General features: G+C 39.6%; 1 protein-coding gene across 1 annotated transcript in view; it reads right to left on the bottom strand.

Annotated features, from left to right (window-relative positions):
- The window catches only part of insra (insulin receptor a), a 54,257-nt gene extending 44,440 nt beyond the window's left edge, over positions 1–9,817 (bottom strand). The window contains exon 1 of the mRNA XM_026150677.1: positions 8,512–9,817. Coding sequence (XP_026006462.1) covers positions 8,512–8,605 — 94 coding nt within the window. The 5' untranslated portion in view covers positions 8,606–9,817. The remainder of the gene's footprint in view (positions 1–8,511) is intronic.
- Between the last annotated feature and the right edge of the window lie 8,737 nt (positions 9,818–18,554).

Here is an 18,554-nt window from a genome sequence, read left to right as displayed (position 1 = left end):
TGGAGTTGAGCCTACAACTCGGAGGCGTGTTTAAAACGGAGCGTAAAATGTTCAAATGAGGGTTTCAGCTGCTGCCCATTAAAAGCAGCTCAGTTTGTTAAAAAGCACATTTCTCTTCTTAAACTACACAAAGATCAGCAGCTCTCCTTGGAGGCACTGCTAACTTGTAAGCACATATGACGGGCCACAATCCTTTTACTTTCAGCACATCTACTTCAAATTTAAACTTTTCACATCAAACTGACTGACAAACTGCCAGCAGCCTACTGTAGATCCATTAGGAAACACATTTACAACTACAAGCTTCTCTCTGTATCATACAAGGCCCCACACACAGTCGAGCAACGCCATTAAAAAGAACAAACAACAGCCGAAGTTTACAATACGAAGGGTCAGTGGCTGTGTAGTCACAGCTAAGGCAGAAAGCAGAGGACTAAAATGAGAAGGGGAATAATCACAGGGCGGCGAGTGCAAGTTCCTATCAGTGTACACTTTCAGCCAGGCCAGTATTTTTAGCACCACATTCCCAATAGAGAATCTAATACACTCCAGTCCTACCGATAGTGGCTCACATTGGAAAGTGGAACATAGCAGCCCTGGTGTGTAAGTGAGGAATTTTGGAGCAGCGGCAGAGAAAGAAACTGTCCGAGCACTCTTCTCTACCTGCGAACAGCAAGTTCAAAAACAAAACTCTGGCAGACAAAAACTAAGGCGGCTTAAATTTAGCTCATGACAACATGTCATGACTGAAACAAGACAAACTGGGACCACTGATGAATTTACATGCTGTATTGTGAGAAACAGAGAAACTGGGAGATTTCACAAAGGTTTCCACTCTCCATACATCCCTTAGTCTGAACCAGACACTGAAAAGACTGCTTTGAGTCATCAATTAGAGTCGTTAGAGGGGCACATTTCTATTCACCACAGCCATCATGTCTCTCGCTGCCTACACCTTTGAGAGAGATTTACTTTATAATTAATCGAATAGGAGCACTATGATAGACACAAAAGAGCAGGCAGAAATGTATTAATAATAACTATAATAATCACAGTGTAAATGTTTTCCCTAAATGAAATTTATAATGAGCAACAAATCGCACGAAAAGACGAAATAGAATTCTTTTGAGCAACATATTCTTTTATTATGAAAAACTGGGTCTTTTAACACCATTCATCAGCAGGATAAATAGTTGGTTTTGGCCTCTTTGGGCATTTTATTAATTATCGCTCAAATAACTCAGCCTCCATTTACACGTCCACAATATACTACCGTGTCTGGATTATCTTATCTGGATGAGGGGAAAATGCAGATCATTAGCACTGAAACAACATTCTGATAAGCAGTTAGTTAAACAAATAATCAGCTTCTCAGAGCTGGAGGAGATTTGCTGCTTTCAATGTAAATTATTCACTGTAAGGTGAATATGTCTGAGTTCTGAACATTTGGTACATCAAACGATGAAGAAATATAAAGGACGATTGGAGATTGCGGCTATTTTTCCTTTTTTTGCGCCACGGACCGGTTTATGTCCGACCAATATTTTTACGGCCCGGCATTTAAGGTGTCGTGGATAAATACAATAAAATAAAATCAGTACTGGTACCAAAAAAAGAAGATTTATTCATAACACATAGGAAAAGACCCAGGGAAACTGAGTTAACGATTAAAACGATTAAAAAAGAAACTCTAAAAACTCTAAAAACCATACATTTCACACCCGAGCCTTAACTCTTGTGGCCTGGTACCAAACGACTCACGGACCGGTACGTCGTCCGTGGCCCGCTGGTCAACGGTACTCTCTCCAATCCCAAAATGCAAAGAAAAGCTGGCGCCTGGAAGGGACTTAACTTACAGTGTACACTTAACAGTTAGGTTGGTTCGAGGTCTGAACACCTCGTGATAAATGAACGACTCTTGAGTTCATCTGGAAAAAAACGAGACCAGCTCCTCTAAAGGGTCCTGGTGCAGTTGTTTTGGTCTGCACCCAAATGCAATTATATCTTCAGAAATGAAGCGCACCAAGCAGGAAAACAAACCAGAGTTCGGTTTAAACGACTAAACGGTGCAGACATGAAACGATGTCCTGTGAATTTCAGATGACCACAAGAGATGGTGTAAAATAGCCATGTATCCTTTACGTTGCACGTGCAGAGGTCGAGACACAATACCAACAAAGTCACACTTGTGACCTAGGCGACGCAAGCAACCTGACAAATGGACGTGGTGCCCAGCTGAAGTTTGGAAAGAAGATGAAAGTGAGATGCTTGCTGGGTGCCTGGCCCCTTCATTAAGAATGACATACAAACACCCTTACACCCGGACTGTACTTTCCACATCCAGAAGTCTGCTCGGGTCCGCATGAGGTCAATTTTATCATGGTGAGCACAAGGACCCGTGCCGATGTCCATGTGCTTGCATGTTATTTGTGACCATGTGGACAGAAAACTTACATAACAATGCACAAATTACACATCTCCAGCTTCCTGTCTGTGTCTGCAACCATATATATACACATGGCCCTAAGTGAGCGTGCTGCCTAGGAGGAACACGTAGGTAGGAATGTCTATAACGATACCGGCAGAATTAAGCAATTCTCGATACCCAATTCAATATGTCCATTTCAGAATAACAAAAGAAACATAATACTTTGGATGCTTTTGAAACTAACTCAACTTGAATTATTTCTTGAAGTATTTTAAAATCAAATGGTACCATATGTATTGGTTCTGGTGACATCCCTACATTTAGGAGGCAGCACATATGACTCACAACTCCAGTGACTAGCTGTGAATTAACTGGACTCTATTACTCTCGCACAAACCAGTGCAATCCGACGTCACAGACTTTGTACTAATGTCCAACACAACTTGTGCACCACCAGGTAGAAGTTGCAGCCCAACAATTATTTTTAAAGCTGATAATTAAGCAGATTATTATTTGTCATTGTTTAATAATTTTATACATAAAACTTTTTTTTTTAAAGCCAACTGGTCTGGAACTCAACCTTATGTCAATATCACCCAGTTTTCCAGACATGGATTCATGCAGCGTTCCTTTTACCCCTTTTACCTCAGAATCTGGATATTGGAGCTGGGAGTGACGTCATTCCCAAGTTGACTGCATTCCAGTAGTAGCAGATGGAAAAGCAGCCTTTGTTGTGCTCCCTAGCAAGGTAAAGCCATTCATCCATCATTAGCAATACAGCACAATGCCTGGTTTTATTGTGCTTAAAAACATCGCTGCAGCACATCCGCGTGCTTGTGTATAGCTTATATAGTGAGTGTTGGATCGCTGCCTGCTAGTGAGTTGCAAATACACAGCAGCGGTAATACAAATTACAAGTTTTACAGTTTTACTTGTGTTTAAGAAGTCAGGGTTGGTGGGGCTTTTCTGACTTTCAGAGTGCGCAATCCAACTTAAGGGTTGGACAATGTGAAAGAAATCTCACATCAGAACACAAGCAGACTAATTCTCCCTTAACCAGCTCATCGACTAATCGCTCTAAAAGCTCTACGGCACATTATTGCACTCAGATTCATTGGGTGATGTTTGAAGGTGGTCTGCTTCACGATGTAATCAGTCTGTAATAAAAGTCAATCAGGCAAAAAGGAAATCCATAGAAGTTGATCACATTTGAGAGAAAAACTAAATCTACCCACAAGCTCCAACAGTGTGACCCAATTCTATATAATAATGAAGCCATACAGCAAACGAGACCACACAATTAATTTCATGAGTAAGTGCAGACACAGTTATGATGTTACCGTCCTCATAATTAATCCACACAGTTAGCAGATTGTGAATGCCTCGTGTAAATCCCGCCTAGGTCACAAGTTGCACTTTAATTTGAATCAACATGCACTAATCTATAGCTCACTGAAGCTTTAATGCAGAACACAAATTGTGTGCATATGTGAACCAAAGGAGTCAATGCTGCACAGTCTGAGCGCCACAATCTGTCCACTTTGTGCTCAGTGGCACTACGTACAAAACCGCAATCCTTTCACTACAGCTGCAAGCATCAACAGGCACAGAAGGCTTCTGATGTAGAGAAGGAAGTGGATGGGGGGGTTCGGGCTGTTAGGCTGATGGTGTATATTATCACTGAGCCTCAATAAGCATGCAGGAGCGCAAGCACTCAGTGATTGCAACACTTCCCTTTTCTAAGTTTCACTGTTGTGTTGTTTTCTCAAACAGGGCTACAACTAACTGAACATTCACAAACTGGCACGTGATGTGATCCTCTTTAAGACGGGTTTTAAAACCTCAAAGTGAAAATGAAAAATTGTAAATCGTAAATTAATTGTAAAAATAAGGTTTCATTTATCTAACATCGTGCTCAAAACTATTCTAAGAATTACTTCAACTAAATGTTGTATTTATAAAAAAAAAACCAAAAAAAAACATCCAACTATCTGCTATGGAGAGCTCCTGAGCACCAATTACAGCTCAGAAATTTATCATTTTTGAATTGTGCAAGGTCAGATATTACAACAGCCAGAAAGTGATATTACTACGACTCTGAAGAGATGCAACTTTCTTCAGAAATTGGTCAACAGTCAAAGTCATCCTCCGCAGTGTAGAATCTCTTACAAGAGTCCAGAAAGCGGGCGTGGGTTGAGAGTTTAATCATCAAATATGTCAGCAACTGGGAACCACAGCACATTAACAATACAGTGCAAAAAACAAGGAAAACGTTAAAACCAAAGAAATCAGGCCTCAGTCTTTAAATAGAGTGAAACTGAGTAAAACAGAGAGCCCGACCACACCACAAAGTTCCCCTTGGGATTGTGTGATTTGTATACTGTGGCTGTGGACCAAAGATCATTTAGTACCCACTCAGCGGCACTCACACATTATTCTCTCGGCTGGTACCCCCTTTTTATGTAAAAATATAAATCACAACCCTATTATTTGTCCTTCATTTTAAATTTGGGGCGCCTGTTACTTTGCAAAACTGCTGACACAGTGCAGTAGCAGCCAAAACAGCTAATGTCACTACTGGCTTTAACCACCGGGATTCATAAGAGCCTTTTAAAAAAAAAAACCCCACAGAGTTCATACAAACAGCACGAGCACCGAGGTAATTATTACCTCTGAAGTGTGACAGCACGCTAACAAGCATATTTTCTTTAAACAAGGCCACAGTGTCAAGGGTAAAGATCAGAAACTACAAGGTTTCACCGTCAGCATGAGTGGATAAAACGAATGAGTGCAGGTGTGTCAGATTACCGTTTTCAAGCAGTGCATAAATTTCAAACCTGAACGTGCCAACAAGGATTAGAGAGCCATTGTTTCGGATGACAAATGCAAAAATCACACTATTGTATACATGTCAACTGCACTTGTGACTTTGGTACTTGAGGGCACAGTGGCAGCTTGTGTGTAGTGTTTTTGAAGAGGTGGCGGGGGGAAGGGACAGTTTCATTGCCCTACAATTGCTCTTTTTGTCGGGTGGCGTAAATCAAGGGCGCCAGGTTGCTGGATCGCTGCCTGATTTTTTGACCAAAGTGGTGCTTGACAACAGGGTGCCGGTGGCTTCATGGCGAGCCCCGGCTGTTTAACGCTCTTAAGGTGATATGTTATCATGGCACAACAATAACACGACTCGACCACCTGAGCCCTTGAAGCGCGACGTAAGGGGACATAAGATCGAAGCAGCTCATGCTTTTATATATTTTATATTTAATAATATATTTTTAAATTTAACCCAATCTATTAGACTGCTGTGATAAGACCCTGAATATTTATATATTGATTTATTTGTACTCCAAGTGTTGGAACAGACTGATGTATGGCCTTATTTTTTCGCACTCTTTTTTTGTTCCCTTTGCTTTGGTTGATGTTGTCTTTACTAAAACCAAAGTAGCGTCCAAATAACAGCAAAAAAAACCAACCCATTTTTATTTGGTACAAACTGCGCAGTTGGCTCAGTGTTTGACATTTCCTCCATGATGTTTTCATGTCACAGACGGGGGAGTCACAGAACAGTCATGTGACAGCACACACAGTATATTTTAAAGGTGACAGTACATAATTTGGGGAAGTACTAACAGAATTTAACAACAGAGCAGGATTACACATATTAGAGGTTCTGAAAGTCGGTTGTTTTTTTAAATTAGAATTAACTAGTCTGTTTTCCCCCCTGACGTTAAAACACAACCCCAAACTAAGCACCTGTTTCTGTTGCCCTCGTTTGGAGAAAAAACTGTATTTATGTTTTTTTTCCTACATTATTTGCTTTCTGAATCGTAAACTTCTGGCACTTGAAGTCATATTTCCAGTTTCTTGGATGTATGTATTGGCAATTACTCTTCTTGGTGACTTGCACTGTTACATCAGTAAAGAAGGTGACACTTATAAATGACTTAAGCTGATGTTTATCACATCAGTTCTGCAGTCGCCAAATGTTCAAAGTGTGAATGTAAAAAAAAAAAAAACTCTTTCTAATCGATCTGTGGTACTTTTTACAGGGTCCAGCTAAAAGCATAAAATACACAATATTTACCAAAAATGGTGACGGCTTCAACATTTTCAATTGATGTTTAGTGAATGAAATCAATTCACGGTGAATATGAAGTTTCCATTATTAAGTGAGTTTTTCCATCAAGCTGAGCTGGGCAGCGAAAAACAAGTAGCTCAAAAGATTTTCTGACTTCAACACTGGTCAGTGCAGCTTATGAAATCGAGCAGTGTGGGGCCCAGGTTCCACTCTTCCCGTCTGTGGTTCACCCTTAAGTCTGAGAGGAGCGAGAGGGGGGCTGCACAGCAATTACACAACTCGCTTCAGATTTATATCTTAAAATTCTCGCTCAGCCTGACTTGATGGCATCGCTCCAAACGCTCCTCATTTAAATCTGATGAAAGGCAAGAGACTCTGCGCTTTTTCTTTTTATCCGATTGCCTCTTACGTCAAACCAATGCCATATAGTGAAGCAGTAGGAGTGTCAAAGCTACCTGGGGCTGTGCACACACTGTATAAATGTCATAATGTACATACACGGGAGGGGCTTCTGTTTATCTGTTCATCTGAAAACGTGTTTGTGTGCTTGTGTAACAGAACTGTACCAAAAAGCAGAGCATTTTCTCTTAGATATTACAGTAACTAAACAGGATTAAAAGTGATGAGTACAACATCGTTTTTACTTTGCAACCGCGCACAAAATTGACCATCAAATGAACCTACAGGCAAACATTTTTGTAAACAAACAACTTGAGGAAAACTGGTTAGCTTACCAGTTTACATCAGACTTTTGAAGATCATATAAAAAGGGCATTTACACCACATTTAAAGTCTGATTTTAACATTAAAGTCATTTTAAAAATGCACACTTCGGGAGTAATTTCACTGTATAAAACTCAAAAAGTATTGACAGATGTACCAAACACGAGCCAATATTCTTCCACCAAAGGCTGTGACAAGCATTATTTCAACAAGTTATTCTGGCTGGACAATAAGGAAACAACCCAAGAGTTATTTGCAGATTAAAAAAAAGGTTTTAAAATTTTTTCTTCTGACCTATAAATCAAAGATAACCTGGAATGAATCATCTGCTCTGATAAAACTGAACTTCCTGGTATATGGGGCAATGACTGATCTCTGCCATATCACTGCTCTGCTGTGCAGACATCTTTAAAAATGTCCCACACCTTTTCTTAGTAATATTACCCTTATAATAAAGATTCCCACAGTGGAAAACTGTCAGTTTGCAGAGTCACTGCAAATGCCGTTCATTCATTCTTATCAACAGGGTGTAGAAGGGATTGTGAGGGGCTTTAAAGAGGGCTTATTGTCACATTCCTGCACAGAGCAGAGCAACAAGCCAAGCTTAAGCATCTACAATAACAACCAATTAATTCTACTAAATTCTCAGACTACTTACTTAATTTGTTTACAGTTAGTGCAGACTCACACAGCCGATAACTGCTAACCTTTGTCCCTTCAATGCAGGGGCTGTCTACAGCACTGCTGCTGCAGCCTGCGTGCTTTTTATCAACTCACCATCACTAACAAAACAAGAGAAAAAAAAAACAGTATGGCAATATTGCAGCAGGGTATCCGACTAATCAGCGGGATGTTTGCTTCATTTAAGAGTAAAACCGTAATAATAATAATAGTGATTTACTGTGTTTTTGGATGTTCATATAATAACTACAGCAGCTACTACGTGGGTGTAAATATCTGTAGATAAAGAAAACCTGATAAGTCACTTATGAAATCGATCAACCATTATCTTGGCACTATTAAAATATGTGTAAAGATTTTTTGATTGCTTTCGTTAACCCAATCACTGCAACTGAGGAGAATTTTCGCAGCACTTGGCTGTCATTTTTTAATCAAGCGTAATTTCAATCTGTGCGTTTTCCGCTCTTTTTCGCAAAAAAACTTCTGCTTTCTCTCAGGGTAGAAAACAGGCATCTGCACAGCACAAACAGCTACTTACTCTAAGTTTCACACAGTTTTTAAAAAGAGCTTAACATGAAATGTGAAAATTGGTGTTACTTACTCTCTGCACTCGCTTGGTGACAGCTCATCATAAAGCAGACTGCGGTCAAAACAAACCCCAAAAGCAAAGTCCGGAGCCACATATCTGACACCATGCAGCGCTTACTCCCGGTCGAAAATCAGAAAAATATAAAAAGAAAAACCTCCCGACGAGCAGGACAGCTCGGACTTGAGAGAGAGAGAGAGAGAAGTACCTTCAGGAAACTGGTTTTGTTTTGCGGCGTGGGCCAACAGGTAAACAAAAATAAATAAAAGACATCCCGGAAGATGGGCGGAGGAACGACTCCAACGTGTTCAGTCAAACACAAGCTAGCAGTGCTGCTGCTGCTAAAGTTAGCCACCTCACTGTGGGGCGGGGGGCGCAACCATCAACAAACGCCAACACAGGGCGTGGGTGCTCTTTTATGACTTTAAGTGCTTTTTGGTTGTTATTCTGGCCCAGCTGAGTGTGTCAGTGTCGGTGAAAAAAAAAGTGCAAAAACGGGCTCGCTAGCCGAGAAGAAGCTGGTTAGCGCTGGTGCTACAGTTGAGCTAGCTAGCCTGGCTCCTGCTCCACTCCAGCTCAGGCCACAAGCGAAGTTTGCGCCGCTTTTCAGCAGCCCACTCAGTTAATTTTAACTTCACCAAATGCGACGCGTGGCAACTCGGCTGCAATGCATTTCATCCTCAAAAAATAGAAATGATGCATGCACAAAAATCTTAATAAAAGCGAGCTTTAGTGTGATTAAGAGGGATTTTTTTAAAAAATAGGGGAGTCGTTTGCTGCTGACTCGATGGTTGTGGCATGCGTGGCGTAACGTTAGCGTGAAAAAAAGAGGGAGCGAGATAGAGACAGAAAAAAGAAGAAAAAATCCCGTCAAGTCCCACAGCGAGCAAAAAACAGCCCAGTTTTCATGTTTGTGTTGTGAATTTTGTCGGCTTGGCTGGAAAACTTCCTCCACAGTCCGTGTAGATATTTCAGCAACACCTCCGCTCTCTGAAAGGCTGACAGCGCAGACTTCGTCGCAGCTCAGAAGCAGAAGCACCACTCTCCTTTTTTTGTTTTTGTTTGGGAATTTAAAAAAAGAAAAGAAATTCACATACACGCTCCAATTTGTGCTCAGTGCACTGCACGGCGGCCCGCTACGGTCAAAAGTGTGTATCTAAACGAGAGGAAAGTAGGTTTATCGGAGTTTATAGTTGTTTTTTTCCTTTTCTTCTTCTTCCACACACAGAGGTAGGTCTCCCTGGTCCTGTAGGATCCCCTTCTTCCCAGCCCCTCCGCCAGTAAACAAACCCTGCCAGTGAGCCAGATGGGCTTGAGGGGAAATACGGACTGGAGCTTATTGGATTACACAACAAACTGATCCTACTGTCAGCCGGTAACGCGTTAGAAAGTAACACAGTTACTCCTGCGATTAATTTGCAACAAGGAGAAGTTTACCTCGAAAACTGCTTTAGATTTACTGCCGTGTCACTCGATTTGAAACGTACTTAGAACTTTAAATGTACGACTACAGACGAAATAATCGGTCAAATGATCGATATAAAATTCATCAAAAACTCCCAATTAATCTTTAAATTATTATTTTTTGCATGTTTGTGGTTGTTGTGAATTTGAAAACAATAATCATTTACACTTTATGAAATTTAAAGACCTAAATATTAATGATTAGCTAAAAAATAATCATTCAAGTTGCTCCCTAAATAAATTACTTTACCATTTAGTGATATTTAAGTTATTCCTTAAATATCACTATTACTAACTCCTAATACTATTACTACTAATAATAATAACAGTAATAATACATATCTAAACAAGCATCTCTTAAAATATTTTTCTTTTCAGGTTCAATTTAACTTTATTTGAGTAGACAGGGTACTTTGTAATTCTAAAAAGAAATTATTATTATTATTATTATTATTATTATTATCACTAGAGCCTTGTGAAAATTAATTAAAGGAAAAACAACAGTTTTGCCAGTAAGCATAATCACTTTGCACTTTTATGTGCATCTCACAATTAAAAATATTTAAATAAGCAATATTTACTAGTTAACTATATTTATACATATTATTTTTATTTATATATATATATATATATATATATATATATATATATATATATATATATATATATATATATATATATATTCTGACTCGAAGGAATACACATTTTATGGGTTTATTACACACACATAAAAAAAGAAGGACAATAAACCAAAGAGCATTTTGTTTTCCATAACAGACATCACACAGGAAACACCCAAATAAGGAACAGAGAGCTCCAAAAAAGGCCAGATAACCTCCGGAAGTAAACATTATTCAGTTCACGAGGTTACTGATCACATACAGTGAAACATAAAGTACTGTAATCTCCTGATTTGAAACCAGACTATATTAGGTGCACACTGTGTGTACAGACCCACATTCTTTGTAAATTAATGAACCGAACAAGCAATATTGTTGTGTAGTAGCAGACAAAGTGTTCCTTTAAAATGACACTGATGTGATTATGGGTTAGTGGTGAAATAAGATGGATATTTACTAAAGTTGTAAACACCGTGCTGCCAGTAAAAACCCAAAGAAGTCAGTCAAACATGAGGCGAATTATCAGGTAGATAAATGAGTAGTAATGTGATTATCATAAAACAAAGCAATGCCCATGACTTTTATCAAATGCATCATTTAGAATTTTTGTTTATTGTTTTTTAATTACCGTTTTTATCCGGTTATTAAAAACATTGAAGTGAACTCAAATTGTGCATTTTCCATCAACTTCAATCCTCTGTTAAACAGAGGATATCTGGACTTCCTTTCCCCCTCATGAAGTTTAACTTGTTTAGCGCAATTTTACTGTTATAGTTATTAATTCAAACTGTAAACCACAGTTTACAAAAAGATCAGCTGACATGGGCGTATTCAGAATGAGCTGCAGAACCTTTTAAAATTATAATAAGCATTCCAACATCTTAAGGTGGGTGCATTTTCACAGCTGAGCCTGTGATTTGGGATGGTGGACTTTGTCTGTAATCACAGATCCCCGGTTTGAGCCCGGAAGGACACACAACACTCAAACCCAGATACAGTGGGGCAAAAAAGTATTTAGTCAGCCACCGATTGTGCAAGTTCCCCCACCTAAAATGATGACAGAGGTCAGTAATTTGCACCAGAGGTACACTTCAACTGTGAGAGACAGAATGTGAAAAAAAAAAATCCATGAATCCACATGGTAGGATTTGTAAAGAATTTATTCGTAAATCAGGGTGGAAAATAAGTATTTGGTCAATAACAAAAATACAACTCAATACTTTGTAACATAACCTTTGTTGGCAATAACAGAGGTCAAACGTTTACTATAGGTCTTTACCAGGTTTGCACACACAGTAGCTGGTATTTTGGCCCATTCCTCCATGCAGATCTTCTCGAGAGCAGTGATGTTTTGGGGCTGTCGCCGAGCAACACAGACTTTCAACTCCCGCCACAGATTTTCTATGGGGTTGAGGTCTGGAGACTGGCTAGGCCACTCCAGGACTTTCAAATGCTTCTTACGGAGCCACTCCTTTGTTGCCCGGGCGGTGTGGTTTGGATCATTGTCATGTTGGAAGACCCAGCCTCGTTTCATCTTCAAAGTTCTCACTGATGGAAGGAGGTTTTGGCTCAAAATCTCACGATACATGGCCCCATTCATTCTGTCCTTAACACGGATCAGTCGTCCTGTCCCCTTGGCAGAAAAACAGCCCCATAGCATGATGTTTCCACCCCCATGCTTCACAGTAGGTATGGTGTTCTTGGGATGCAACTCAGTATTCTTCTTCCTCCAAACACGACGAGTTGAGTTTATACCAAAAAGTTCAACTTTGGTTTCATCTGACCACATGACATTCTCCCAATCCTCTGCTGTATCATCCATGTGCTCTCTGGCAAACTTCAGACGGGCCTGGACATGCACTGGCTTCAGCAGCGGAACACGTCTGGCACTGCGGGATTTGATTCCCTGCCGTTGTAGTGTGTTACTGATGGGGACCTTTGTTACTTTGGTCCCAGCTCTCTGCAGGTCATTCACCAGGTCCCCCCGTGTGGTTCTGGGATCTTTGCTCACCGTTCTCATGATCATTTTGACCCCACGGGATGAGATCTTGCGTGGAGCCCCAGATCGAGGGAGATTATCAGTGGTCTTGTATGTCTTCCATTTTCTGATGATTGCTCCCACAGTTGATTTTTTCACACCAAGCTGTTTGCCTATTGTAGATTCACTCTTCCCAGTCTGGTGCAGGTCTACAATACTTTTCCTGGTGTCCTTCGAAAGCTCTTTGGTCTTGGCCATGGCGGAGTTTGGAGTCTGACTGTTTGAGGCTGTGGACAGGTGTCTTTTATACAGATGATGAGTTCAAACAGGTGCCATTCATACAGGTAACGAGTGGGGGACAGAAAAGCTTCTTACAGAAGACGTTGCAGGTCTGTGAGAGCCAGAGATTTTCCTTGTTTGAGGTGACCAAATACTTATTTTCCACCCTAATTTACGAATAAATTCTTTACAAATCCTACCATGTGGATTCATGGATTTTTTTTCCACATTCTGTCTCTCACAGTTGAAGTGTACCTCTGGTGCAAATTACTGACCTCTGTCATCATTTTAAGTGGGGGAACTTGCACAATCGGTGGCTGACTAAATACTTTTTTGCCCCACTGTAAATGGGAGGGTTGTGTGAGGAAGAGCATCCGGCATTAAAAAAAATAAATAAATAAAATTTGCGCCTAATCATGAAGATCTATCGTCTGTGGCAGGTCACTGGGAAATAAGGAAGCAGCAGAAAGTACCTGTCATGTAATCACAGTGTGTTACGATTAATATGAATTGACGGGCACACAGTGGCTCCTCAATTAAAATATTTTCAGATAAAAAGTCGAGATTTCCACGTTCACATAATCTATACACGGGAGAGAAACTAATTTGGAGGATTTGTGCATTAATTAATTTAGTTGTTTCCTTCCCTCCAGTTTAATCCAGGATCACATGCTGTTAAGGAAAGAGCCAATCACAAAAAACCTTCCTTAATTTTCTTCCTGCCGGTAACTGTCTGGCTCTTCTCTAAATAGACTAAGATTCTCTGTTATTTAGGAAACCGAGGGAGAAACAGTGAGGAAGGAAAATCTGTTTGCAATCCAGCCATTGTTTGAAAACAGAACTTGATTCTCCCTTTGATCCTGCGATGTTCTCACACTCGCAAAAACACCAGGATTACGTATTTCACACCGTCTTCACAACTGAACTCTCACGGGCTGAAAATATCCGAGGCTGTTCTTCCTGAAAACTTTTTTTATTCTTTTCCTTTTTTTAAAAAAAAAACCCCACAATGCCATCTTAATCGTCACCGCCAATTCACTACCTGTTTACATCCTCCATCAAAGCTTGTTTGTTGCAAGATAATCATATCCTGTTGTTTGTCTAGCTAAAATAAACCTTACTGGAATAATCAGAGCTGCTCCTCCAGGATTTCTGTTTGTCCCATGTCTCTGACAGACGCTCGGTTTACTCTGAAATACCCTCTGGTTGGCATTTATCTGTAAATCACTGCAGGCCGTAGGAATGGCCACCAACACCATCTCCTGTTGATGCAGGCATCAATTCAGTGGGAAAGTGACCACTTATGGGAAAAACAGGAGGTATTTGCCACAGCGTGTAATGAAAGGTAAACTCAGAGTGTCTCATGTGCACAACAACATGCCTGAAATGGCGAAAGGAAAGCCGAAGCTGCGGGGTCAAGAGGTGATGGTCGCCGTCGCCTTCCCACAAGCACAAGCGAGAGAAAGCTTACCAGTAATTTGTCTGCAGGACTTTTATGCAATGCAGGGATGTGCAGGATTGCAAATGAAATAGAAGAGAATTGCAGCAGTGTGAATTTTATATCCTGAGCCTAATCCCATGTGGAGTGTGCAGCTCGTAGGAGTGAGATGTCCTGATGAGATTAGAAAGTATAGTAAGTGGTTGGATAAATCCGTGTCCCACTTCCCATTCATGAGCTACCCTCTGGTTTATTTTTGGCTCTCACAACGTCTCATAACGTAGGAAGAAAAGGTTAGATTTTCACTTTTCCTCATATATTGTGCTTCTAGTGGGGCAGAAGAAGACACATCCTAAACGTTTGTCAAATCAAGCAACATTAAAAAATACTTTTATCAATCTTTTAAAATTCTTTAAGGGTCTTACAGTAAAGCGTAGTGGTTAGGTTATTAATGTTAGCATGAGTGGTTGTCTCGACGTGTTAGCCCAGCAACAGACTGAGAGCTGGGATAGTCTTCAGCCCTTCCGTGACCCTGGATTGGTTAAGCACCAGAAAAGAGATGGATGGATGAATAACAAAACAATAAAAGGAGATAATAATCGCAAATTAAAAGCAAAAAAACAAATATATTATAAATGTTCTTATAGCTTACTTATGTTACTTATTGTTGAAAAGTTATTCATCTCCATCATTGCTGAAGGTCTCTTGAATTTCAGTGTGATAAACTGCAAAGATTAAAATAATGATCTTTAAGACCAATACTGATATTTGATGAGCTGAAAATCCGATGTAGCAGACAATACTTTTTTCCTTTCAGACACATGAACCATGTATAGATTTTCTAAACAGTTATTGTATGTTATTGTATGAATCTTTATTCAGATATTACCTACTAAGATTGTCACAACTAGTCGTAGATTTACTTTTTACATTTTCATTTGTCAGCCGATACCAATAAATCAATAAATCTTCACCCACTGATGTATTAGTCAGGCTCTATGTAGGGCATTTTGTCTCTAGTTTAACCATTTTGATCAAAGCAGATTATGTACCCTACTCTGCTACTTTGACCAGATTAGGGTCATTATGTCTCAGAACTATTGATGTGTAATTAAGGCCAAGAAACAATGACGCAAGCACATGATTTGAATGCTGCTGCTGGGGACCAAAATGTTTGTTTTTGTGCCCCAAGCATTCTGACAGGCTCCTTAATCATGACCTCTGTGGTCATGTCAGTGTACTGAGAGTGGGTCAGTGTACCTGAAACTCTTTCAGGTAGACAGTGGGTCAAGGTGGGAAACAGTCTTTTAACAGGGCAGAGTTTAAACCCAAATAGACTTTAAGAACTGATATCTGATTGAGGATTGATGCTAACACTTAAAGGAGAAGAATACTAATATGTTGCAGCAACATCTGCAATCAAAGGTTTGCAATAATTGGCACAAAGTCTTTCACATCACTGTGGATGATTTTAGACCTCTCTTATTTGTAGAATTGTTTTATTTAAGCCACATTGGAAAGTTTTCAATCATAAACTGTTTAAGGTCGTGTCAAAGAATCTCAATCTGATTTAAGTCCAAAATTTGACCGGACACTTCCAAAAACTTCATTTTTATGTCATTTTAATTTCTGAGCCATTAGGGGGGACTTGATGGTGTATTTTGGATCACTGTCCACCTGAAACTGTGTAAGCTTGAGCTTCAGGGCACCAACTAATGCCTCCTTCAGGATTTTTGGTAAAGAGCAGAATTCACAGTTCCTCAATTATAACAAGCTGTCTCGGTTCTGGAGCAGCAAAGCCGCCCGGGACCATCACGCTACCACCACCCTGTTTCAGTGTGTATGGTTTTTCGTGCTTTTCTCCTTGAAACTCTCCTATAGATGACATTTTTGCCCAGTCTCGTTCTTATTGTTGAATCATGAACTCTGACCTTAACTGAGACAAGTGAGGCCTGCAGTTCTTTAGATCTTGTTCTGGCTTCTTTTTCGACCTCCTGCACGAGTCGTCCATGCGCTCTTGGAGTAATTTTGGTGTGCTGGCCACTCCTCGAAGGTTCTCTACAGTTCCAAGTTTTCTCCATGTGCGCTTATGGACTCTCATTGTCCCAAAATCTTAGAAATGGTTTTGCAACCCTTTCCAGACAGATTTTTAGACAAAGCCAAAAATATAAAGTGTGATTCAGTTCTTTTCCAAGTTATAAGAAAATCCTCTGATCTGACATCTTAAAGAAAAAAAAATGCATGATGCTGAACCTTTCCAACAAGCCTGCACAAACATTTTCATGGGTTTTTCCTGTGGTTACCTTTCCTTTCTTAGGGTTATGTTATGTTACCAAGCAAGTGTCAGCAAGCTTAAAATAATACTGCTCACAAATTAATGGAAGCAAATCGCTGCATTAAAAATGGAAAAACTCAAATGTGAAAATCTAATTAAAGCTCCACTGAGTCCATCAAGATACTGCAATTATTTCACGAAGACACGAGTTTTACTCCAATTTTTTTTTAACAATAATATTTATATAAAAGTAATTTTGCTGAGACTTTTGAACAACTCCCCGACTGCGGTGTGGTAATCCCAACTGTGGCAGGAGCTTTTCTTTTTGTGGCATCTTTTAAGGAAACTTCAGCATCCGATATTTACATGCTGGCTGTCGAAAAGCATGGCTTTCACAGGCTTTCATTGTCTGCAAATCAGACCCGGAAGACAAAACAATAAGCAAACACGTATTACTGGAAAGGACGGTGAGTTTGGCACACGCTTCAAAAAAGGCTGCTGATTGAACACAATAAGAATCTGAACACTTAATGTTCTCTCTAAGTAATTATCTAAAATAAAAACCACTATGAGAAAAATGAAGCATTTATACACCCAACAAGCACAGATTGGTGCTTGTTGGGTTACTTACTACTGGCTCTGTTATGGGATTAAAAAAAGGGACTGATTATCTTCACCAGCTAGTTTTTCTGACTGCTGTTTGGTGGGGGTTGATCAGATATTTATTTATTATTTGCTAGCTTATTTTTTATTTGCCAGCCACCTGCTGGAGCTTCCTCATTATGCCGGGGTTGCAACATGGGACTAAATCGTACAGTAAACAGTAAACACTTACTACCCTCAGGACTGGACTTCTTTCTGCCTAATTAACCGTTATTGGAACCGACTACAGACAGCCCAAGTAATTAAAATGTAATTATGTCAGCTCGATGCTGTGTGTGCTTGAACATTTTGTTTTGCTTCCTGTGATGTTTGTAAAGTTGTGACTCCTGCTGTGTCTGTATTTTGTTAATCTGTGTGTCTGATCAGTCATTAAAAGAGAAAAACTGTCCACATCAAATAACTGACATTTAAATTATATTTGTTTATATTTTTTTTCCATATATTTTTATTGAAATTTTTTATAGTACAATACAAACAAATATTGAACACCCTCACATTCACACACCCATCCATACATCAAACCTGCCTACATCACATTCAAATGTAGAAATGAGCACAGTTCTCACAGTAATACAAAAATACAATGGGTTAGGAGAGACAAGATTTTCCCTTCCTTCCCTTCTTCTTTTCCTTCTTTTTCATAAATGTCCTTCACCTCCACTCCCTAAAATATCCATATATGGATTCCACATATTCACAAAGTCCCATTGTTTGCCCTTGGCAATATATGTTAGTCTTTTCAGGCCTAGAGAGACTGCAATTTCCTTCTTCCAGAGTCCCATGGAGGGAGCATCCATACTCTTCCAACATAGCGCAATGGCTCTTCTGGCTTGAAGTAGTCCATAGTCCAGTAATTTCATTTTTTTCCTGATTGCTTAAATTCCCTTGGATATATTCCAAGTACACAGAGTTTTCATTTTAAAGGGATTTTTACCTTAAACACTTCAGAAAGATATTTGATAACATCTTTCCAAAATTCCTGGATTTTAGGACACTCCCATAGACAATGAAGAAGAGTTCCTTTTTCAACTAAACATTTAGTACAGATGTCCGGAATATCATTGGACATATGATGAAGCTTAACAGGTGTTATATAGGTTATCGTGAGCCACACTCAAAAAACAGATTCAGGTCCTCCTTTCAAAGAACACATGCAAATTATGTTAGTTGTTCACAAATGCAATTAAAAAATACCAAATTAATTTGATTTTCTTTGTGTAAACCTAAAATTATTCAAAACCAGCAGAGGCTGATTCTGAACACAAAATGAATGAGTTTGTTGGGGCACTGGGGGTAGGAGGAGTACATTTTTGCACTTAAGTATTTGTAAAGTCAAAGAAA

The sequence above is a fragment of the Astatotilapia calliptera genome, chromosome 18, assembly GCF_900246225.1.
Source record: "Astatotilapia calliptera chromosome 18, fAstCal1.2, whole genome shotgun sequence".
In the NCBI taxonomy this organism is placed as follows: domain Eukaryota; kingdom Metazoa; phylum Chordata; class Actinopteri; order Cichliformes; family Cichlidae; genus Astatotilapia; species Astatotilapia calliptera.
Note: the sequence above shows the minus strand (reverse complement) of the source record. Positions and strands in the feature narration are given on the sequence as shown.